The 24,270-nt window shown below is 46.2% G+C and overlaps 1 protein-coding gene across 1 annotated transcript; it reads right to left on the bottom strand.

The window, feature by feature from the left end:
- Window positions 1-16,173: 16,173 nt before the first annotated feature.
- On the bottom strand, window positions 16,174-24,008 carry LOC145348516 (nuclear factor 7, brain-like). The gene is made up of 6 exons (XM_080196704.1): window positions 23,454-24,008; window positions 22,191-22,286; window positions 21,848-22,081; window positions 18,983-19,005; window positions 18,762-18,877; window positions 16,174-17,568 (listed from the first exon to the last, which is right to left on the bottom strand). The coding sequence occupies exons 1-6, from the start codon at window positions 23,889-23,891 to the stop codon at window positions 17,003-17,005; spliced, it is 1,473 nt and encodes a 490-aa protein (XP_080052830.1). The 5' UTR covers window positions 23,892-24,008; the 3' UTR covers window positions 16,174-17,002.
- Between the last annotated feature and the right edge of the window lie 262 nt (window positions 24,009-24,270).

Here is a 24,270-nt window from a genome sequence, read left to right as displayed (position 1 = left end):
GATTAGGGGGATTAGTGGAGTAAATATGTGGGATTATGGGACTAAGGCAGTGGGCGGGCCTGGATAAGATGTGTGTCAGAGTTGGTACAGACTCGATGGGCTGAGTTGCCTAATTATGCATAATAGTCATTCTATGATATGATCCTGAGGTACCACTTTGACAGTGATGAGGGGAGTTCTCCCCAGAAACATCACTTAAAAATAAATTAGCTGTTTGTGCTATTGTTGTGTGTCAGAGCTTACTGTGTGCAAATTGGCTGCCACATTTCCTACATTTCAACTGACGGCACTTCAAAGGTACTTCATTGGCCTAAAGCACTTTGGGATATCTTGGGGTTGTAAAACGATGCTATGTAAATATAAGTCTGCCCATCTTCAATTAATTCAGTACAACATAAAATAATTCTGTCCTGATAGGCACCTTACACTTCATTAATGAATGGTCACTGCTAACTTCAAGCCTCAGTCCATTAACAGGTACTCTGTGTGGTGTAATCATACTTTGCAGTTTGATTTGGCCTCTGTCAGAGGCTCTCAGTTGGTATTCCTTCTGCTTCCTGCTTTGTTTGCTAGCAGATCTAATCTAACCTTGCATGTGTCGGTTCATACATAGGTGCATCCTGTGCCAACTTAGAACATAAGAACACAAGAACATAAGAAATAGGAGCAGGAGTAGGCCACCTAGCCCTTTGAGCCTGCCCCGCCATTCAATAAGATCATGGCTGATCTGTCGTGGCTCAGTTCCACATTCCCGCCCTCTCCCCATAACCCTTAATCCCCTCTCTCATCAAAAACCCATCAACCCGCGTCTTAAAAATATTTAGCGAGGCAGCCTCCACCACTTCAACGGGCAGAGAATTCCAGAGATTCACCACCCTTTGAGTGAAGAAGTTCCTCCTCAACTCTGTTCTAAACCGCCCCCCCTTTATCTTGAGGCTATGCCCCCTAGTCCTACTATCCTTTCTGAGCGGGAAGAGTCTCTCCACCTCTATCCTATCCATCCCATTCATCATCTTATACGTCTCAATGAGATCTCCCCTCATTCTTCTAAACTCTAACGAGTACAAGCCTAATCTATTCAGCCTCTCCTCATAGCTCAACCCCCTCAACTCCGGCATCAGCCTACTAAACCTCCTCTGCACTCCCTCCAAGGCTAAAATATCCTTGCGTAAGTACGCCCTTTGTTGTAACACGTACATATTGGTGATATGCATAAAACATTTGCCTATATCTGACCGGAGTTCTTTAACACTTAAACTTTGGTTTGATAATTGCTCAACTAAAAAGCCACCTAAAGTGAGAAGCCGGGATTCTCCCAAAAGAATTCGAAGCTCGCAATGTACAGGAGAATGGGAGTAAATCCCGCTGTTTTTCTTTAATGATTTCCGGAATAAATCTCCATGCATCAGAGTGCCCCAGCCGGATTCAATCTGTAGGTGGCCCCCCCATCACCCCTGTGGGCAGTGCCAATGTGATCCTTGGACACTGGCAGTTTGCCCCTTGGGCAATGCTTACCTCTGACCTTCCTCCATGGCCTCTCTCCCCTCCAGCAGGGTATCGCTGCCTGTTCCCTGTTGGTGGGGAGTAAAAGTAAACCCCGCTGGAGTGAACCACTCTTGGCAGAGGGTGGGGGCGTGCGGGTGAGACGTAATGGGCCCAGAGACTTCAGCCCCAGGCTTATAATCAAATACAGTTGCTGATTTCCATATTGTAATCAGCTCCGATTACACTGGAAATCTGAGTGCTGGAGACTTATGGAGGCTGTGACGTCCAGCAGGAAGCCATGAAACAGCCTCAGCTGATGGCTCACGGCCGGCTGGGAGAATCGACCCCAGAAAGCCCACCCTCTCTTTGAAAAGCAGAATAGTGCGGACGCTGAAATCAAAACAGAAAATGCTACCAATACTCAGGTTGTGGCAGCATCTGTGGAGCGAAATGGAGTTAATGCTCCAAGCCTCTGACCTTTCACCAGAACCTGTCAAGAGAAATGATAATTGTTTCATTTCACAGGCACTGCCTAAACCATCCTCCCTCTTCCTTGGCTGTTAAGTCACAATCTTTTCATTTAATTTCACAAATTAAGGCCCTGTTGCTCATCTGTTCCAAAGTCTGAATAATAAACATGACACATTGCAGTAATCCAATTTAGGAATACCTGTCACCTCAATGATGTATGAGCAAATCTTTACTATTTGACAGAAACAAAGTTCTTTTGTTCCTTTAGTTTTATTTATTTGTCACAAGTGGGTTTACATTAACGCTGCAATGAAGTTACTGTGAAAATCTCCGAGTTGCCACACTTTGACGCCTGTTCGGGTACACAGAAGGAGAATTTAGCACGGCCAATGCACCTAACCAGCATTCTTTTCTGACTTTTAAATAAAGTTGGCTTTTTTCGGTCATTCCTGATCATACCCAGATATTGTAACTCATGGATCATCTCCAAACTTGTAACTTTGACAACTTTGGCCTGCTGGTTTTAGCTATTCTTTGGAGTCAGGTGTTTGTTCCAAGAATCTGAATCTGTGTGTCTCAGTCATTTTGAAATGTTCCAGAGTTGAGCAGGGATTTAGAAGCAACATTTGTGAGATCAGTTTCACAACATTGTCACTATTGCATGATTCTCGGTTATTTTTAATTGAAAGGGACACTTAATAGTGTTATCCAAGTTAAACTCGACTAAGCTTTCCAGGTGAATGAAACTAGCATGCTGGGCTTACCCGGAATGAGAGATGGTCTCCCATGTCCAGAACGTTGAGAAGAAGCACTAATGCTGGCTCTGGCAAAGTCTGGGAGCAAAAGCTATGGCACTGTCTTGTCAGTGGTGTCAAGACGGAGAAAATTTAAACAAAGGATTTTAGTAGTTCCCTACGTTAATATATCACTTTTCAATCTCGGATCTTTACTTTTACTGTAAAGATAACAAAAATAGAGACATCTGTCAAAGACATCTATCTTGCACTCATCAGGACGAATTCACAAGAATACCAATTCTGAAGGGAACAGCAATTTATACTGCATAAGAGTGCTGACTGGTTGGTAAGGACTCTGATTTGTTGAGGCTTTGCCACGGAGAATGCACCAGGGAACAGTTAGCTGCCAAGCTTTTGTTTAAATTCAAAGCAGGCAGGTTGACTCTGGCCAAGGCATTGCTATGCGGAATAAACCGGGCGATGGCTACTCCCCAACTTTTGTTTAGTTGAAGAAGGCACAAAGTTTCTAGCATGCTTAAGTAATTTTGGTAACTAACTGTTCCCTGGTGCATTCTCCATGGCAACACCACTACGAATCAGTCAGCACTTGGAGAAAAAAGTCAGAAAATTTCTCCTTTTATCTCCTCCATGTCCCAATCCCGGTACAAGTATCCTGCAAAAAAAAACCCATCAGTTTTTCCCAAACATTTCCCTATGTGATCCTATTTTAACGCCCCAGGCATTGTGATTTGAGAGTGAAATATTTGGTGGGTGCAGTACGGTATGAGTTGTTGAGCGGATATTTGGGGCAGGGTATGTATGGGACTTCAGCTATTGAATGAATGGCAAGGGGTTCAGTTCTCAAATGTAATTAATGTACTTGGATCCTGGTTATTAGAACTCTTGACTAATACAACAGGTTGCATATTATTGATGCAACAGGTCCTTGATTAATAAAAAAAAAGTGCAGATTATTCATGTATTTGGACTTGGCCTCCTGAAAATGCATTATGATCTTGATGCAAGGTGACCTGGTTAATTGATGAAATAGGCTTTCTACTAAAATATTGAATACCTACCCTTTTACAGGCCATTTTTCTTTGCAACAGCAACAATCAGGCCTCAACCAAAGTGAGTCCCACTTCGTGGCAGCCATTATTGTTTCAGAAATCTCAATCCCAAAATCTCATTCTGCAGCCCCTTAGTTTGAGGTCTTCTAGCTACAAAGATCTCTCTGCTGATTAGCATACTGTCCAAGTAGTAATCAGGAGATCACACCCCTACCCCCCCGGTCTCATTCCTAATGCTCCCTTAGCGGGACTCTGCTGTCTTCCTTCCAATGTTGATGCTTTGGAATTGAATCATGATGGCTATTTCTTCCCAATCCGTGTTCCTTTCCAGCTGCATTGAGAAATCCCTTACCCTGACGACATGTTGGCAATGCACTCCTCTTTCTTGACCATGATTACAGGGAATACCCTCTGAACAGGGGCCAAATCCTTACTTCAGTCTCGGATAGATTTTGTAACTGTCAGTTACACGTTCCTCCACTTGTTCCTGTCTCTCTTCTAGTGCTGTGACTGTTCTGGAATAAAATATCTAACTATTCCTCTTCTTGCCTTTTATATTTGCGTGTGTCTCTACCATGAACTCCAGCTCAATAACGCTCCAATCTGCGTGTCTTAAGGCTGAGGTATTTCCCACAAGCGTGACTAATGAAGACAGTCTCATTGTCCACAAGTTTCCACATTTTACAGCTTCAACACACTGTCTGTGCTGTCATTATCAAGGACTCATAGAAACTTACAGAACAGGAAGCCACTTGACTTGTCAGGCCTGTGCTGACTCTTTAATGGGCAGTTGTGTTTATTCCCATATCTCTGTTGTTGGCCCATAACCCAGTAACTTCCTCATTCTCAAAACCCTTGTCTCCAATTTCTATTTAGAATTATCGATGGAATCTGCTTTTGTACCTTTCAAGGTAGAACATTCTAGATCCTGATGATATGAAGTGAATAGATTTCTCCCCATTCTCTGGATGTTTGACAATTAGTTTAAAATCAAGACATACAAGACATTAGAGACATATAAGATAATGAAGGGATAGATAGGGTAGAGGTAGAGAGATTCTTCCCACTTAAAAACAATAGCAGGACTAGAGGGCACAGCCTCAAGATGAGGGAAGGGCAGTTTAGATCAGAGTTGAGGCAGAACTTCTTCACTCAAAGGGTGGTGAGTCTCTGGAAGTCTCTGCCCGTTGAAGTGGTGGAGGCTACCTCGCTGAATATATTTAAGTCATGGGTAGATAGATTTCTGATAGACAGGGGAATTAAGGGTTATGGGGAGAAAGTGGGAAAGTGGAATTGATCCACTTCAGATCAGCCATGATCTTATTGAATGGCAGGGCAGGCTCGAAGGGCTAGATGGCCTACTCCTGCTCCTATTTCTTATGTTCTTATGCTCTTAGTGTCAGGAGAATTAGCAGGGTAAATACCTCGGGGTCCTTGTGCATGAGTCGCAAAAACCCAGCTTGCAGGTGCAGCAGGTGGTCAGGAAGGCGAATGGCATGCTGGCCTTCATAGCGAGGGGGATTGAATATAAAAGTAGGGAGGTCTTGCTGCAGCTGTATAGGGCATTGGTGAGGCCGCAGCTGGAGTACTGTGTGCAGTTTTGGGCGCCGCACCTGCGCAAGGATATTTTGGCCCTGGAGGGAGTGCAGAGGAGGTTTACTAGGCTGATACCGGAGTTGAGGGGGTTGAGCTATGAGGAGAGGCTGAATAAACTAGGCTTGTACTCGTTAGAGTTTAGAAGAATGAGGGGAGATCTCATTGAGACGTATAAGATGATGAATGGGATGGATAGGATAGAGGTGGAGAGACTCTTCCCGCTCAAAAAAGACAGTAGGACTAGGGGGCACAGCCTCAAGATAAAGGGGAGGCGGTTTAGAACGGAGTTGAGGAGGAACTTCTTCACTCAAAGGGTGGTGAATCTCTGGAATTCTCTGCCCGTTGAAGTGGTGGAGGCTGCCTCGCTAAATATTTTTAAGAAGCGGGTTGATGGGTTCTTGATAAAAGAGGGGATTAAGGGTTATGGGGAGAGGGCGGGAAAGTGGAACTGAGCCACGACAGATCAGCCATGATCTTATTGAATGGCGGGGCAGGCTCGAAGGGCTAGATGGCCTACTCCTGCTCCTATTTCTTATGTTCTTATGTTCTTATGTTCTTATGAGGTTATGGGGATGAGGCCTGGATGGGATTGTAGTCGGTGCACACTCAATGGGCCAAATGGCCTCCTTCTGCACTGTAGGGACTCTATGATTCTAACTGCCCTTACCAAGGAAGAATGTACTGCCCAAGTTATAGTGAGAGAGGATTTGGTTCAGATAGGTGGAGGGGAGGAGGAGTGCTGGCGCAGTGGTATTGTCACTGATCTAGTGACCCAGGGTGATGCTCTGGGGACCTGGGTTCAAATCCCACCATGGTAGACAGTGAGATTTGAACTCAGTACAAATCCAAATTAAAAGTCAAATAGAAACATAGAAATTGGGAGCAGGAGGAGGACATTTGACCTTTCAAGCCTGCTCTGCCATTCATTATGATCATGACTGATTGTCCAACTCAATAGCCTAATCCTGTTTTTTTCCCATAACCTTTGATCCCAGCCACCTCTTGAATACATTCAATGTTTTGGCATCAGCTACTTCCTGTGGTAATGAATTCCACAGACTCAGTGAAGAAATGTCTCCTCACCTCCTTCCTAAATGGCCTACCCCGTATCCTCGGACTGTGAACCCTGGTTCTGGACTCCCCCACCATCGGGAACATGCTCCATGCATTTATCCTGTCTAGTCCTGTTAGAATTATATAAGTCTGTGTGAGATTCCCCCCTCATTCACCTGAACTCCAGTGAAAACAATCCTAACCTAGTCAATCTCTCCTCATACATCAGTCCTGCCATCCCCGGAATCAGCCTGGTAAACCTGCGCTGCACTCTCTCGAGAGTAAGAACATCCTTCCTCAGAAAAAGAGACCAAATCTGCACTCAATACTCTAGGTGTGGCCTCACCAAGGCTCTGTATAATTGCAACAACACATCCATGTTCCTGTACTCAAAACCTCTCACAATGAAGACCAATGTGCCATTTGCCTTCTTTACCGCCTGCTGCATCTGCCTGCTTACCTTCAGTGACTGGTGCACAAGGACACCAGTCCATAAATGATGACCATGAAACCATTGTCAATTGTTCTATCTGGTTCACTAATGTCCCTTTAGGGAAGGAAATCTACCATCCTTACCCAGTTTGACCTACATGTGACTCCAGACCCACAGCAATGTCTTTGACTCTGAAATGACCGAGTGAGTCACTCAATTCAGGGATCATTAGGGATGGGCAATAAATTCTGTCCCTGCCAGCACCCCCGTGGAATGAAGCTGAATGCTTTATTAACTGCTCTCTCCAGACACAATTCCAGAGTACTTAGTGTTATTAACCACACTATAACAAAAACAACTGGAATGAAGCTGACATTTCTTGAACTAAACTGTGAAAAGGAGGTGGTATTGGATAAGCCAGAACAGGACAAGATGCTTCATTGCAGTGTTAATATAAAGCTACTTGTGTAACTAATAAATAAACTTCAAATCTTTTCACCAAGATAAAAGCAAAATACTGTGGATGCTGGAATCTGAAACAAAAACAGAAAATGTTGGAAAATCTCAGCAGGTCTGACAGCATCTGTGGAGAGAGAATAGAACCAACATTTCGAATCTTGATGACCCTTCATCAGATCTGTAGGCTCTGTGAGCTTAGGGTTCTGACGAAGGGTCATCTAGACTTGAAACATTGGCTCTATTCCCTCCCCACAGATGTTGTCAGACCTGCTGAGATTTTCCAGCATTTTCTGTTTTTGTTATAGCGTGGTTAATAATATTAAGTATTCTGGAATTGTGCCTGGAGAGAGCAGTTAATAAAGCATTCAGTATTTCAGAAGTATGTCTGGACTTCCAAAAGAAAAGGCCTGATGAAATGTTACATAATTGACATGTTAGTGAGCTTAGAGACTATGGCAGTAACAGGATAGTAACAGGATGAATACAGAATTGTCTCGGGAACTAGAGGCAGGGCGTGTTGGCAAATGGTTGTTTTCTCAGAGAGGAGGACAGTGTACATTGGTCAGTAGTGTGATCACTGATCTTCTTGATATATTGTATGTTAATAATGGTGCACTAGTACAAAACATGAGTATTGCTGGAAAAAGACACATGTTGTCGAAGCTTTTCAAATTGCACTCATCAGGATATTTTGCAAGAATACCAAATTGTAAAGAAGCCAACAATTTATACTTTAGAGGAAGAGAGTACTGATTGGTTGGCAAGGGGACTCTGATTGGCCTTGACATAGAGAATGAACCCTGTTAACTGACAAATGCCAAGTTTTGTTTAAATTCAAAACAGACAGTTTAACTCTGATTAGTCAAAGCATTGCCCTAGGGGATGGAATTAAAGGGATAGTAGCAATGTGGATACAAAAGTGGCTGAATGACAGGAAGCAGGGAACAATGGTCACTTGATATTTTTTAGGATGGAGGAAGGTTTCCTGATGCAGATGACACAAAACTTGGAAGTATTGTAAACAGTGAAGAAAACAATGCAGAACTTCAGAAGGATGTAGACAAGTTGGTGGAGTGGGCAGATGGATGGCAGATGACGTTCAATGCACAGAAATGTGAGGTGATGCATTTTGGTAGGAAGAATATAGAGAGACAATATAAGATTAGGGGTAACATTCTTAATAGATTGCAGGAGCAGAGGGACCTGGGTGTATATGCACATAGATCCTTGAAGGTGGTAGGACAGCAGTTAATAAAGCATTCAGTATTCTGGGCTTTATTAATACAACAAGGAAGTTATACTGAATTTATACAGACATTAGTTTGAGTATTGTGTACAGTTCTGGGTGCCGCACTACAGGACAGATGTGAATGCATTGGAGAGAGGGCGAAGGTTTACAAGAATGGTTCCAGGGATGAGAAACTTCAGTTATGAGGACAGATTGGAGAGTTTGGGACTGCTCTCCTTGGAGGGAAGAAGGCTGAGGGGAGATTTGACGAAGGTGTTCAAAATCATGAGGGGGCTGGACAGAGGGATCGGGAGAAACCATTCCAGCTCATAAAAGGATGGAGGATGAGAGGGCACAGATTTAAAGAGATTTGCAAAAGAAGTGAAAGCGCTGTGAGAAAGATCTTATTCACACAGCGAGTGGTTGGCAGTCTGGAAGGCAGTGTGTTGGAGGCAGGTTTAGCTAAGGCATTCGAGAGGGCATTGGATGATTATTTGAACAGAGACAATTTGCAGGGGTACAGGAAAGGCAGGGGATAGCACTATAAGCTATGGTGCTCATTGGGAGAGCCAGCACAGACATGATGGGCCAAATGGCCTCCCTTTAAGCATTCCTGTGATACTGTATATTAATGACCTTGGCTTGGGTACACCAGGCATAATTTGCAGATGAATTCAAAACTCTACAAAGTAGAAAGCAATACAAAGGATAGTAACAGAGTTCAAGACAGGATGAGACTGATGTATGGCAGGCGAAATTTAACACAGAAAAATCTGATATATTTTCAAAATGATTCAGATTGATTGTTATCACATTAATGGAGGCTTAGCCCTAGCTCATTTTCTTTGCCCCTTTCTTTACCTTTAACCTCCCTACCTAGCTCTCTCCCAACCCTGATTTATCCTTCTCTTGCTCTCTCACTGTGATGCTGGTGTGGATTCTAAATTCAAGATTATGAGAATCTCTCAAGCTGTTTATTCTATTCTACATTCCTGTTCTAGCTATAGTAAGTAACTAGGAAAGCTAATAGAACAGCATAGTTTATTGAAAACAGAAGTAAGGAGGTTATGCTCCAGTTGCACAGGACATTGGTGAGACCACATCTGGAATATTGTGTACAGTATTGGTCTCCTTATTTAAGGAACGATGTAAATGTGTTAGAAGCAGTTTAGAAAAGATTTACTGGACTAATACCAGGAATGGGTGAGAAAGTTCGAGGGAAGGTTGGAGAGATTAGGTCTGTAACCACAAAAGTATAGAAGAGTAAGAGGTGACTTGATCGAAGCCTTTAAGATCCTGAGGGGTATTAACAGCGTGGATGTGGAGAGGATGTTTCCTCTTGTGGAAGAATCTAGAACTAGGGGTCACTGTTTAAAAATAAGGTGTCGCTCATTTAAAATGGGATGGGGAGAAATTATGGGTGCAATCTTACCGCTCGTTCACACCGTGCTCCCCTCCTGTTCCAGCGAGGACGGAGGATTTGGCAAGGGTGGGAGGGGGGTGGGAGGGGAGGGGTAGGGAGGGGAGGGGTAGGGAGGGGAGGAGTAGGGGAGGGGGAGGGGAGGGGAAAGGCGAGCAGGAGGGGAGGGAGGGGAGGGGTGGGGGTGGGGCTTGGGGGGGAGGGGAGGGGGAAGGGAAAATGTGGCTAGAAAGTGTGCTAGACTGGGTAAGCCCCTTTCTGGCTGGCACAGGGGCATGGGACCAAACAGGCGTCAAGAGAGGCATAGCTGGAAGAATTGACTTGTGCTGTCAAAGCTGGGAACAACTCGCCAGTCATTTTAACAAGACTTCATGAGGGGGTTGGAGTTTATATATAAAGAGGTGTTGCTCCAACTGCGCATGGTATTAGTGAGGCTACACTCAGAATACTGTGTACAGTTTTAGTCCGCGTATTTACAGAAGGATATATTATCACTAGAGACAGCACAGAGCAGACAAGCTAGGTGGATCCCATGTACAGAGGGACTGCCATATGAGGATATAAAGAGCTTGGGTCTGTACTCCATGAAGGTAATTTGACTAAAAGATTCTTAGGAGGTAAGACAGGATAAATGTTAGGAAGGGAGAGGAGATCACAGAATGAAAGGGTCAGACTGAGAAACAATGTGACCAAAATAATCTGGTGATGAAACCCAGTCCCATCTCACCTTGTAGATTTCAACAGCTTCTTTAATGGATGAAGTTGTGAGATTTGTGATCCCGGGAATCTCTGCAAATCAAACAGATCAATTTCTTGTCAGTTACACAGAAGAGTTTCAGTTCTTCCTCATGTTCCTGACAGTGTGGTGCTGTGGCACAGTGGTTCACACTGCTGCCTCACATTGTCAGGGTCCCAATTCCGGCCTTGGGTCACTGTCTGTGTGGAATTTGTGCATTCTCCCCATGTCTGCGTGGGTTTCTCCGAGTGTTCCGGTTTCCTCCCACAGCCCGAAAGACATGTGGTTAGGTTGATTGGCCAAGCTAAATTGATCTAATTGACTAAATAGCGTGAAGGGAATTGGTAGAGTAAATTGCATGGGGTTATGGGATTAGGGTGGGATTGTGCTCAGTACAGATGATGGGCTGAATGGCCTCCTTCTAAACTGTAGGGATTCTATGATACTAAGGTTTACTTCCATCCTCATCTGGATTCAGAGTTCATTTCCTAGCTCTCTCCGCCAATCTCACCAAGACCTGGTTAACTTTGAGGTTTCTATCGGGACATTCCTGTCTGCATTCCAGGCAGGAGTTCTTCTGCTCCTGTTTCCAGTATCCCATGATACAGGAGCAGCAGAAGTTGTGCCCGCACTCCAGTGAAACTGGGCCAGTGAAGATATCAAGGCAAATGGGACAATTTACTTCCAGCTCTCAGGTTGCTGAGTAGAGGCCATGTTCACTCAGATAGTAAAAAGTCTGACAACACCAGGTTTTAGTCCAGCCGATTTATTTGATAATAGACTCACAAACTTTCGGGGTTAGCCTAAACTTTCGGGTTGGACTAAAACCTGGTGTTGTCAGACTTTTTACTGTGTTTACGCCAGTCCAACGCTGGCATACCCACATCACCACTCAGATAGTCACAGAGCCAGCCACTTTCTGATTCTAACCTGCTTTCCGTGCTGCGGTTTGTACAGGCTGGACCACATTGAGCTGAGTGATTTCCTGGCATTGTGATACACAGGATTCAATTCCTCCTTTTACCTCCAGCTGGACCTCCGACAGTTAATGTCGCTGCAGGAGAACATTTACCCAGCAGCTGGGTTTTACTGTTAAAAACTCTTCTAAGGGTAGGATTTCCCAAATTTCCCCAGCCCCGCAACCCCTTCTCACCAGCCCAGCCGGAGAAACCTCCTTATTGTGTCGAACAGCAAAACAAGGTTGTTAATCACGAGTAGGTACAAACATACACAAACAACGCTGACAGGATGTTTCTGTAACTTATATGTATGTATTTACGAAATAAAATTGTTCTGTTATCTAACAATACTTCCAGAAATTACTGACCTCTTGTTATTATTAATGGGAGCACTCACATGCACACACTCACACACACACACACACAAACACACTCACACACTCACACTAACACACACACACACACTCTCACACACACACACTCACTCACTCACACTCACTCACACACATTCACACACTCACACACACAAACACACACACTCACTTTCACACACACTGACACACACACACTTACATGCACACACTTACGCACACGCACACACACATACACACTCGCAGACACTCACACTCACACACATACACACACATTTACTCACACAAACTCACACACACTCTCACAGGCATACACACGCACTCACACTTATTCACACACACACTCACACACACTGACACTAACATTCACGCACTCACACGCATGCATACACACACACATACACACTCACACTAACATTCACACACTCACACACACTCTCTCTCTTACACACACACATCCACACACACTCTCATATAATCAGACACTCCTTCACCCCTCACCTACACTCCCACATCCTCTCACACACACACACACTCCCTCATCCCCCTCACCCACTCACACATTCATTCACACTCACCCCCTCACTCACTCACACTCCCTCACATTCATCCCCCTCACCCACACAGGCTCTCACTTCCTCACACTCAGTCAATCCACCAATCATCTCTGAAATGGGGGGGGGGGGGGGGGGGGGCGGGGTGTGGAAGAGAGAGAGTGTGTGAGGGTGTTAGGGAGAGAGAGAGAGATGGTGTTAAGGACAGAGAGAGGGTATTAGAGAGAGGATTTTAGGGAGAGGGAGTGTGTGACAGGGTGTTAGGGAGAGAGAGAGAGTGAGAGGGTTTTAGGGAGAGAGATGTGTGATAGGGAGTTAGGGAGAGAGACCAAGAGAGAAAGAGAGAGAGAGTGAAAGATTGTTAGGGAGAGAGAGAGTTTGAGAAGGTATTAGGACGAGAGAGAGAGACAGAGGGGGGTGTTAAGGAGAGAGAGAGTGTGAGAGGGTGTTAGGGAGAGAGAGAGACAGAGACAAACAGACAGAGTGAGGGTATGGGGAAGAGAGTGTGTGAGGAAGTGTGGGGGTGTTTGTGAGTGGGGAGGTGTGTGGTGAGTGTGGGTGTGAACTGATCCTGTTATTGTTTGTGTGACGTTACTGTCTGTAAACTGTCTGTGCTTTATATGCTCTGTCTGAGGCCAGAACTCTCCATTCACCTGACGAAGAGGGGAACCTCGAAAGCTTGTGAGTTTACTATCAAATAAATCGGTTGGACTTAAACCTGGTGTTGTGAGACTTCTTATTGTGTTTACCCCAGTCCAACGCCGGCATCTCCACATCATAAATGCAATGTGTCATCACTTTACAGCAGGGGTTGAGTTTCAGTGTTTTGAGTTGGCTGGAGAGAGTTTTGGGGTGAGTTTTGTAGTTCTCGATGTGAGAGTGTTTATGGACTCACAGTTTGAAGGAGATTGATAAACATTACAGCACCAAATAACCCTCTCCGCCAAACAGCACATCCCTCTGCTCACCAGGTTAGTCTCTGCAGCAGCCGGTCGGGGGAAGAGTCACACTGAAGTGGAAACGTTATCTCTTGTTTCTCTCTCGCAGCGTAGAAGCTGTTTTGCTGTTTCTGTTTCAAATCTCAGGTGGGGACAGTGGCACAGTGGTTAGCACTGCTGCCTCACAGTGCCAGGGACTCGGGTTCGATTCCGGCCTGGGTCACTGTCTGTGTGGAGTTTGCACATTCTCCCCGTGTCAGTGTGGGTTTCCTCCGTGTGCTCCGGTTCCCTCCCACAGTCTGAAAGATGTGCAGGTTAGATGCATTGGCCATGCTAAATTGCCTGTGTGCCCTGTGATGGACTGGTGTCCCGATCTGGCTATATCCCGCCTAACACCCAGTATCTTACAGGATAGTTCCGAATGACTATGACCCTCAACTGGAGTAAGTGAAAGGGAAGTTTCAGCATTCTGCTTTTATCATATAATTTATCCAGGACCGACTGTAGTGCATTGTGTAGACTGACTGTCTGTGTGGAGCTTGCACATTCTCCCCATGTCTACATCGATTTCCTCTGGGTGCTCCAGTTTCCTCCCACAGTTTAAAGTTGTGCAGCTAGGTGGATTAGCCGTGCTAAATTGACCCCTTAGTATCAGGGAGATTAACAGGGTAAATGCATCGGGTTATGGGGATAGGGCCTGGGTGGGATTGTGGTTGGTGCCAACTTGATAGGGCAAATGGCTTCCTTCTGCACTGTAGGGATGCTACATCACTGTTCAGCGTGATGTTTACTGCCAGGCTGAATGATGCCTTTCAGGACAGTGTGGCTGGAATCAGCCTCAAGTACAGAGTAGATGGGAAGCTCTTCAACCTAAGGAGACTTCAAGCTATTACCAAAGTGAAAGATACTGTTCTGAGAGATTTCCTCTTTGCCGATGACTACGCCCTGTATACTGGCTCAGAGCCAGAGTTGCAAGTCAGTATGAACACATTTTCCACGGCTTGTGACAACTTTGGACTCACTATCAACATTAAAAAGACTGAAGTCATGCACCAGCCTGCTCCTCATGCACTGTACACAGAACCCATAATCACAATCAAAGGGCAGAAACTACAGGCAGTGGACCAGTTCACTTATCTTGGCAGCACACTCTCCCAAGCAGTGACTATTGATACAGAAGTTAACTGCAGAATAGCAAAGGCAAGTTCTGCTTTCGGTAGACTGCGCCCCACAGTATGGGAATGTCGAGGAATCAGCCCAGCAACAAAACTGAAGGTCTACAGCGCCGTGGTACTCACTAAGAACATAAGAACATAAGAAATAGGAGCGGGAGTAGGCCATCTAGCCCTTCTAGCCTGCCCTGCCATTCAATAAGATCATGGCTGATCTGTCGCTGCTCAGTTCCATACTACCCTCCTGTATGCCTGCGAAATGTGGACTGCATATCGAAGGCATGCTCTATCATTTCCACATGACTTGTCTTTGCAGAATATTACACATCAGATGGCAAGACAAAGTACCGGACACTGAAGTTCTCTCTAGAGCAAGTCTACCATCAATCCACACACTGCTGATGAGAGTGCAGACCCGGTGGGCAGGTCACATCATCCGTATGTCAGACGAGCGCTCTGTGCTCTGGTCTGACCGTGGGTTTCATTCAACTCCAATCAAAAGCCAACCTGCCCCCCAACATACTTTTTCTAAAAACGTTATTCTTTTCTCAATGTTTTAAAGACAATTCTCAGAGTGGGGTGGGACAACATGGTGGCACAGTTGTTAACAATACTGCCCCACAGCACCAGGGAACCGGGCTCAATTCCAGCCTCGGCTCACTACCAGTGTGGAGTTTGCATGTTCTCCCCGTGTCTGTGTGGGTTTCCTCCTGGTGCTCTAGTTTTCTCCCACAGTCCAGAGATATGTTGGTTAGGTGGGTTGGCCATGATAGATTGACCCTAGTGTCAGGGGGATTAGCAGGATAAACATGTGCGGTTGCAGGAATAGGGCCTTGGTGGGATTGTGGTCGGTGCAGATTTGATGGGCCGAATGCCCTCCATCTGCATTGTAGGGATTCTATGAAGCCTTTTATCCATTTCTATAATGTCCTCAACCAGGCCCATGAGTCTGGCCTCTTGGAGTGTGAGCTCCTTGATTGAAGTAATGATTGCCTCCCCAATCAGGGAGTCTGGTCTGTGTATATAATGAGGGGCGACATGGCTACCGACAGACCAGATTCTGACTATGTATCTGATGCACTCTTAGGAGTGAAATCGAGTTTGTAAATGAAGGGAATCTGGTGAAGGTGTACCGGCCTCTAAGGAGTTATTTCAATCTGCTTACTTGCTCCAAAAACCAATTCCCAGTTCATATTGAATCCGATTCATGGTCCCCACAAGCTGACAAGGACAGACGTCGCACCTGATCCTATTTTGATCCTAGTCCAAAAGAGAAATCCTCCCTCCTGGCCATCCCATCACCACAGGCAGCTCTCCCATGTTTGGAAATACAGGTAAATGGGTGCGTTTTGTACCTTGTCTGCGTATTGTCTGTGAATGCCAAATACCCGCTTTGTCCTTACACAAACTAAAAACTGAATGATCGGGAGATTGTAAATGAAAGTGCAGTCAAAACGAGAAGTGTTGCATCCGATGATTTAATTGGTTTCATCTTGACGTTTTACAGACCAAGCACCAAGATACCGAAAGGTACAATAGCAACAAATATACTGCAAAAAACATCACAAAACAAATACACTCCAGCATGTTTGTGTCGGTTGACATCTTGAGAACAATACATTCTGAAGTATACAAAGTCTAAATGACCATACAGATAGAGGAGTTACGGGCATAGATACAGAAGGTCAGACACAAACAGTCAGGCTCAGAACGTAATCTCCACGCAAATGAATAATTCTATTCACATTTTATTAACTTGCCCCGAGATCCTTTCAACCCCTTTTTCCTTCATCGTATTCTCTCCAACCGATGTTTGAATGTTGATATCATTTTTTTCCCAACTGACTCAGTGACTAACTAGGTGACTAACGAGGTGACTAACTTGGTGACTAATTAGGTGACTAACCCAATGATTAACTCGGTGATTAACTAGGTGATGAACTAGACCAGACCAAGTCAAGATAGCAGATTCCCTTAAGGACATGATCATAGAATCCTTACATTGCAAAAAAGGCCATTCAAATCTGAACCAGCTCTCTGACAGAGTGTGTCACCCAGGCCCACTCCCTGCCCTCGCCCTGTCACCTCACATATTTATCAAGGATAAAGCAACTAACCTACACATCTTTGGAGTGCGGGAGCACATGGACAAAACCCACAGATACAGGGAGAATGTGCAGACTCCACACAGGCAGTGAACCGAGGCCAGAGTTGAATCTGGGTGCCTGGTGCTGTGAGGCCACCATGCCACCCTTAAAGGGTGGGGGGGAAAGGAGAGGGGCGGGTTTCAGCCGATGTCAGAGAGGTGAGAAGTGTGGAATTATGGGATGGTCCAATTGGTGACCTTTGACCCCACAATGTTGAGTGGAGCTAAATTTACCCCGTCCTCACTGGGACCCGGGCAGAAGAAGGGAAAGAGGGTCTCAGTGAAAGGGTGGGTGTATGTGTGGAGGTGGGACATGTTGTCCGCGTTGTAAAAAGACACCTGCCCCGCCTTGTAGTCTAGGAAGACCCCGATCTTCCGCGGCCCCGCTCCCAGGGCGAGGGGGGTCAGTGAGGGGGAGGTGCGGGCGACATAGCCGCTCTGGGGGAACAGCCACACGGTCCAGTATCCGACCTCCGGCGTGGGGTCAATTTCCCCTTTCCTGAGCACAGATCCCAGGGCCACGCCCACACCCCACCAGGTCTTGTTCCCCACCTCCACCTGCCAGTAGCGTCTCCCCGATGTGAACCCCTCTGAGCCCAGGATGAAGGCCCCACGATCGAACCTCTCCGGGGTGTCGGGGAGATCTTGCCGGTGGTCCCCGAGTCCCACGCTGGTGCGGTCCTCAGACACTCTGAGCCAGGGATTGGCCGTGTTCGGATCCAGAGTCAGACAGGCTGGAGCTGTGGATTGGTGTTGGGGGTGTGGGGAGAGTGGTGGGGTGGAGGGGCAGGGGAGTTAAAATAAATACAATCAGAAATTTAGATTGTTGGAGCAGGAGTGTTGTAAAATTCCCATTCACATTCTAGCATCATAGAATCGTACAGAAAGAGGCCATTCGGCCCATCGAGTCTGCACCGATCACAGTGCCACCCAGGCCCTATTCCCATAACCCTCACATATATACTCCGTTAATCCCCCTGACACTAATGGCCTGTCAACCTAACCCGCATATCTTTGGAGTGTGGGAGGAAACTGGAGCACCCGGAAGAAACCCACGCAGACACGGGGAGAATGTGCAAACTCCACACACAGACAGTGGACCCGAGGCTGGAATTGAACCTGAGTCCCTGGCGCTGCGAGGCAGCGGTGCTAACCACTGTGCCACCGTGCCGCCCCACAGACTGCACATTCGGGATGTTCCGGTGTTTCTGCAGGATTCCAGGCTCTGTTACTGGAATTCTGCAGTCTCTGTAATTTTGGGGGCGGTGGGGGGAGAGGTTGGGGGCTGTGGGGGCGGTGAGGGTGATGTGGGGTGGGGTGGGGGATGGGGCGGTGGGTGGCTGGGGTGTGGGGGAGGGGGGTTGAGGGTGGTGGGGATGAGGGGGTGGGGGTGTTTGGGGGTGGGGCTAGGGGAGGGGGTGGAGCTTGGGGGGGTTGTGGTGGAGGGGTGGATGGATTCAAAACACACCAGCTGACAGCCACTCTAGTAACTTTCACAAAGTGAAAATCTCCCAATCCTTCTCCCCTCTGGCCACACCTCCTCTACTTTGCAATTAAAGTTTATTTATCGGTGACACAAGTAGACTGATGTTAACACTGCAATGAAGTTACTGTGAAAATTCCCTGGTAGCCACACTCCGGCGCCTGTTCGGGTACACTGAGGGAGAATTCAGCATGGCCAATGCACCCAACCAGCACGTCTTTCCGACTGTGGGAGGGAACCGGAGCATCCGGAGGAAACCCACACAGACACGGGGAGAATGTGCAAACTCCACACAGACCCAAGCTGGGAACCGAACCCAGGTCCCTGGCACTGTGAGGCAGCAGCAGTGCTAACCCACTCTGCCACCGCGCTGCCCGAGACTAGGCCAGACTGGTGCGGGGGCTGGTATTGGTTTCAGACCTTTATAGATCAGCAAGACAAGAGATTTACCAGTAGTGATAGTGTCCAGCATTTCTCTCCAGGCTGTGTACTGTAAGGGGCCATTGAACTTCCCGAGTGACAACATCTCATCTGCTAATGCCAGTTTTTCATAGTCCTCACTGCTCCTGCAAATATAAAGATTTATATTCAGCTGATTTTTACAAAACAAAAGACCATAAACCTTTTGCTGCGTTATTTCACTAAATTGTGCTGAAAAGACATTATCCTACCTCCTCCTCTGTGATATTTCCACCTGAAACGAATAAATAGACAAGGCTGGGTTAAGGAAGGCTGACTGTCTAGGTCCAGACAGAAAGAGTTATCTCAACATTATCACAAACATGCTAAAAGGAAAAACAGACTCTCGTATAAAACCAAGCTCATGTTTTACTCATTCATGGGATGTGGGTGTCACTGGCAAGGTCAGCATTTGTTGTCTATCCCTAATTACCCTTGAACTGAGTGTCTCATTCCGCCATTTCAGAGGGGCAATGGAGAGTCAGCCACATTGCTGTGGGTCTGGAGCCACGTGTAGGCCAGACCCGGTAAGGAATTTTTAAGATTCATTAATGGGAGGTGGGCATCGTTGGCTTGGCCAGCATTTACTGCCCATCCCTAAATACCCCTTTAGAAAATGGTGATGAGACATCTTCTTGAACTATTGAAGTCCCTGAGGTGTAGATACACCCACAGTGCTGTTTGGGAGGGACTTCCAAGATTTTGACCCAGCGACAGTGAAGGAACATATTTCTAAGTCAGGGCGGCATAGTTCAACCAGGTGGGATTTTTTTAAACAATATTTGAAGATCAATGAAGAACAAAGAACAGTACAGCACAAGAACAGGCCCTTCGGCCCATTAAGCCTGAGCTGATACATGACGCCTTTGTAAACTAAAGACCTCGACACGGTCCGTATTCTCTATAATCGTTTCTGCGCCCACTGGGACCCTGATAATCACCTTTTGACTTAATGTTTTAAGTTTCCTCCTGATTTTGTTTTTTGTTTGGGCTGTCCCCTTCCTTTTGGGGAGCTGTCCCCATTAATTTGTCCCTAAGTTAATTCGAGTTTGATTATTTGGTGGGTGTCAAAAGAGATGCCTAATCGTGTATTTGTCAAGATGCCTCTTAAACGTTGCTATTGTATCTGCTTTTACCACTTCCTCTGGCAGCACATTCCAGGCACTAAACCACTCTCTGTGTAAAAAATTTACCTCTCACATCACTTTTAAACTTTCCCCCTTTTACCTTAAACCTACGTCCTCTAGTAATTGACATTTCAACCCTGGGAAAAAGACTCTGACTGTTCGATGATAGTTGTCACAGTCACCAGGATTGAGACCAGCTTTCAATTCCAGACTTTATTTTTAATTATGGTGAGATTTGAACCAGTATTTTTGACTGTAATCATGACAGGGCAGAGATGAATGGCTGCCATTGCCAAGTCTTGGAACGTGACATCTCTCTAGCTCACACACAGAGTCAGCGAGAACTCACTCCAGACGCTCAAAAAAAAGTTCAAAGCAAAATACCATGGATGCTGGAGAGCTGAAATAAAAATAGAAAATGCTGGATAAACTCAGCAGATCCGGCAGTATCTGTGGAGGGAGAGAGAAACAGGTTGACCACAATTCTCCAACCTCATTCATCCCGCCATCGCTGCCCACGAGAAGGGAGAATTTGGCGCTCAGCCAAAACTTCAATTAACTGCAGCGGGACTGGAGAATCCCAGCCACAGACAAGGTCGGAGAATTCCAGCCATTGACTCAAAAATTCAAAGAGGATAGGATACTCCAATCCCATTCGCCCTGCCACCACTCTAAGCGAGAATGGAAAATTTGGCGCTCAGCTAAATCTCCATTCACTGAGGCGGGACTGGGGAATCCCAGCCACGGGCAAAGACGAAGAATTCCGGCCACAGGCGAGGTCAGAGAATCCCAGCCATGGACTTGAAACATCAAAGAGGGTGGGATTCTCCGGCCATGCCCGCAGCTGGGATTTTCCAGACCTGCTGCAGCAAATGAAGTTTTGGCTGAGCGCCAAATTCTCACTGGCAGTGGTGGCAGGGAGAACAAGACCAGAGAGTTCAGGACCAGCCTATCTCTCTCTCTGCACAGATGTTGCCTGATCTGTTGAGTTGTCCAGCATTTACTGTTTTATTCTTTTGAAAGGTCAAGATTAGGCACAAGTGATTCTGACACCGATACCAAAACAACCCTCCCCGATACTCACACAATACAACTGGAATGCAATGTGTGTCACAACAACACAGTAATCACAAACAGGGAAGCAGCAATAAATAAATGCAAGCTAAGTTTCAAAGCCATGCCACTCCTTCCTGGATCTCTGCGGATTACCCGGCTAGTTAATTTGCAATAAAAAGTCTTGCTCCAGAAACAAATTATTTACAATTGTTTCATAGAATCCCTACAATGCCGAAGGAGGCCATTCAGCCCATCAACTCCACACCAACCACAATCCCACCCAGGTCCTATTCCCGTAACGCCACACATTTACCCTGCCAATCCTCCTTAGCACGGCCAATCAATCTAACCTGCATATCTTTGGAGTGTGGGACGACACTGGAGCTCCCAGAGGAAACCCATGCAGACACGGGGAGAAAATGCAGACTCCACACAGGCAGTGACCTGAGGCCGGAATCGAACCTGGTGCTGTGAGGCATCAGTGCTACCCACTGTACCACTCTTCATAGAATCCCTTCAGTGCAGAGGGAGGCCATTCGACCCATCAAGTCTGCAACTCTAACAATCCCACCGAGGCCTTATCCCTGTAACCCCACATATTTACCCTGCTGATCCCTCTAACTTACACATCCTAGGATACTAAGGGGCAATTTAGCATGGCCTACCCACCTAACCGGCACATCTTTGGACCATGGGAGGAAACCAGAGCACCCGGAGGAAACCCACACAGACATGGGGAGAACATGCAAACTCCACACAGACAGTGACCCAAGCTGGGAATCGAACCCAGGTCCTTGGCGCTGTGAGGCAGCAGTGCTAACCACTGTGCCACTGTGCTGCCCCAATCATCATGCTGTTTCGTCACATCATTCCATTTGTTTTAGTAATCCTCACCCTCAGAAATTTCACTCTGTCTTGCTGCTCCATCTGTTGCTGCAACTTTGAAAGTTCCCCCTCAATGGAATATAAATTCTCCTGGATTTTCTGCAGGTTTTTCTCCATTGTGTCCAGAATCTTCTCCTCATCTCTCCTGAGCTCTCGGAGCAAACGCTGTTCTTTCTCAGTGAGAATCTGGTGCATTTGAGCGAACTCGGATGTGATGTGAGTCTGCAGACTGCTGGACTGCTCCTTGTCCAATGAAATGTGGAAAATAAATAAATAAGAATCATATCCCGTGATCGAGAGGAACAAAACTCACCTAGGTCCCGGGAAATTGAAGCAGTTATCCCAAACTTACCCTGAGCTCAGAAATCTTCTGGATCTGTTTCAATTCAGCTTCCAGAAACATCAATTTCTTTTCTGCGAGAGATTTGGAAGATGATTCCAGCTGATCCTGGGATAGAGTCAGAGTGTCAGAGTTTCACAGAACAGAAAGGGACTCTTCGCTGCATCATGTCTACACTAGCTATCAACCGCCTATTCATTCTAACTCCATTTTCCAGCACTTGATCTGTACCCTTGTATGCAATGGTGCTTCAAGTGTTCATCTAAATGTTCATAAATGTTAAAGTCCAACAGGTTTATGTGGAATCATGAACAGCACTCCAAAAACTCGTGATTCCAAGTAAACCTGTTGGACTTTAACCTGGTGTTGTGAGACTTCTTACTGTGCTCACCCCAGTCCAAAGCCAGCATCTCCACTTCTTATCTGTTGTAAGAACATTAGAAATAGGAGCAGGAGTAGGCCATCTAGCCCTTCGAGCCTGCCCCGCCATTCAATAAGATCATGGCTGATCTGAAGTGGATCAGTTCCACTTTACATTAACACTGCAATGAAGTTACTGTGAAAATCCCCTAGTTGCCACACTCTGGCACCTGTTCGGGAGAGAGAATTTAACATGGTCAATGCACCACGTCTTTCAGACTGTGGGAGGAAACCCACACAGACATGGAGAGAATGTGCAAATTTCACACACTGACCCAAGCTGGGAATTGAACCTGAGTCCCCGGTGCTGTGAGGCATCAGCGCTCACCACTGTGCCACTGAGCTGACCACCCCCCCATGCTGAAGTTTTCCTTCAAATCCCCTCCGAATCCTGTGCCCCTTACAGTAAATCCATGTCCCCTGGTTATTTATCTTGTTGGCCATATTTGTTTGGTTAATGTGGAACAAACCTCGTGGCAGAGAATCATGGAAGAATAGTTATTTAAGGAAAAAAAAATCAAGTATTACCAGGACACAGAGACCCAAGAGCAGGAAAATACGCCAAAGGATTCACTGGCCAGAATTTTACTGTCCTGCCTGCCACGGGAATCGGAGCAGGCGAGGGGCAGACCATGGAAAGGTCTGTTGACCTTGGCTTGGATTTTATGGTCTCGGGATGGGCGAGGCTGTAAAATCCCACCCACGGTCTCCAGTTGGGAAGTTACAGATGAAGAGAGGCAAGGAAGACTTACCTCAAAATTTCCTGCTCTTTAACTTGAAGAGGAGATCACAGAATGGTCAGTAAGACTGTGAAAAAAAATGTGATCAAAACAATAAAGCCCAGTCCCATCTCACCTTATAGATTTCAACCGCTTCTTTAATGGGGATGAAGTTGTGAGATTTGTGTTCCCGGGAATCTCTACAAATCAAACAGATCAATTTCTTGTCAGTTTCACAGAAGAGTTTCAGTTCTTCCTGATGTTCCTGGCAGTGAGGTTTACTTCCCTCCTCTCCTGGATTCAGGGTCCATTTCCAAGCTCTCTCCGTTAATTTGGCCAAATTCCTGTTGACCGTCAGTTTTTCTTTGGGAAATTCCTGCCTGCATTCCGGGCAGGAGTTTCCTCCATACCCTGTGATACAGGAGCGGCAGAAATTGTGCCCACACTCCAGGGAGACAGGGTCAATGAAGAAATCTACACAAATGCGGCAACATAGCTCCTGGGTCCAGCTCGGGGGCTGCAGCTGTCTGGAGGACATGTTCACATCCCAGGCACTTCCTGATTTTAAACGCATCTTTCACTTTCGATGCCTTTCCTATCTCTCTCTCACACACACACACTGTGTTCAGCGATTCTCTGATCAATTTCATCGCAGTATTCAGGGAATTAATTTCCACCTCTAACTTGGGGGAGGAGGGGTAAATATTGTGATATACGATAAATATTTCTTATCCAGCTCTTTGCCTCGGTTTGTCACCGATTTGGGGTGAATTTAACTTTCTGTGCCATGTTACCCCGACCAATTTCAGTTTGATGGAGCCCCCAGCAGATGCCTTCTTGAAGGTGCAGAAGTAACAGTTCCAGTGCGACATGAACATGTTAAAGGAGGTGACTCTCTGAGAGAATTACCCTGCATTTCTTCAAATGGATGGCTGCTTCACTAGAACACTTAT

Source organism: Carcharhinus amblyrhynchos, chromosome 9, assembly GCF_965287045.1.
Source record: "Carcharhinus amblyrhynchos chromosome 9, sCarAmb.v2.hapA, whole genome shotgun sequence".
NCBI lineage: Eukaryota > Metazoa > Chordata > Chondrichthyes > Carcharhiniformes > Carcharhinidae > Carcharhinus > Carcharhinus amblyrhynchos.
This window is presented reverse-complemented; position numbering and strand designations above follow the sequence as displayed.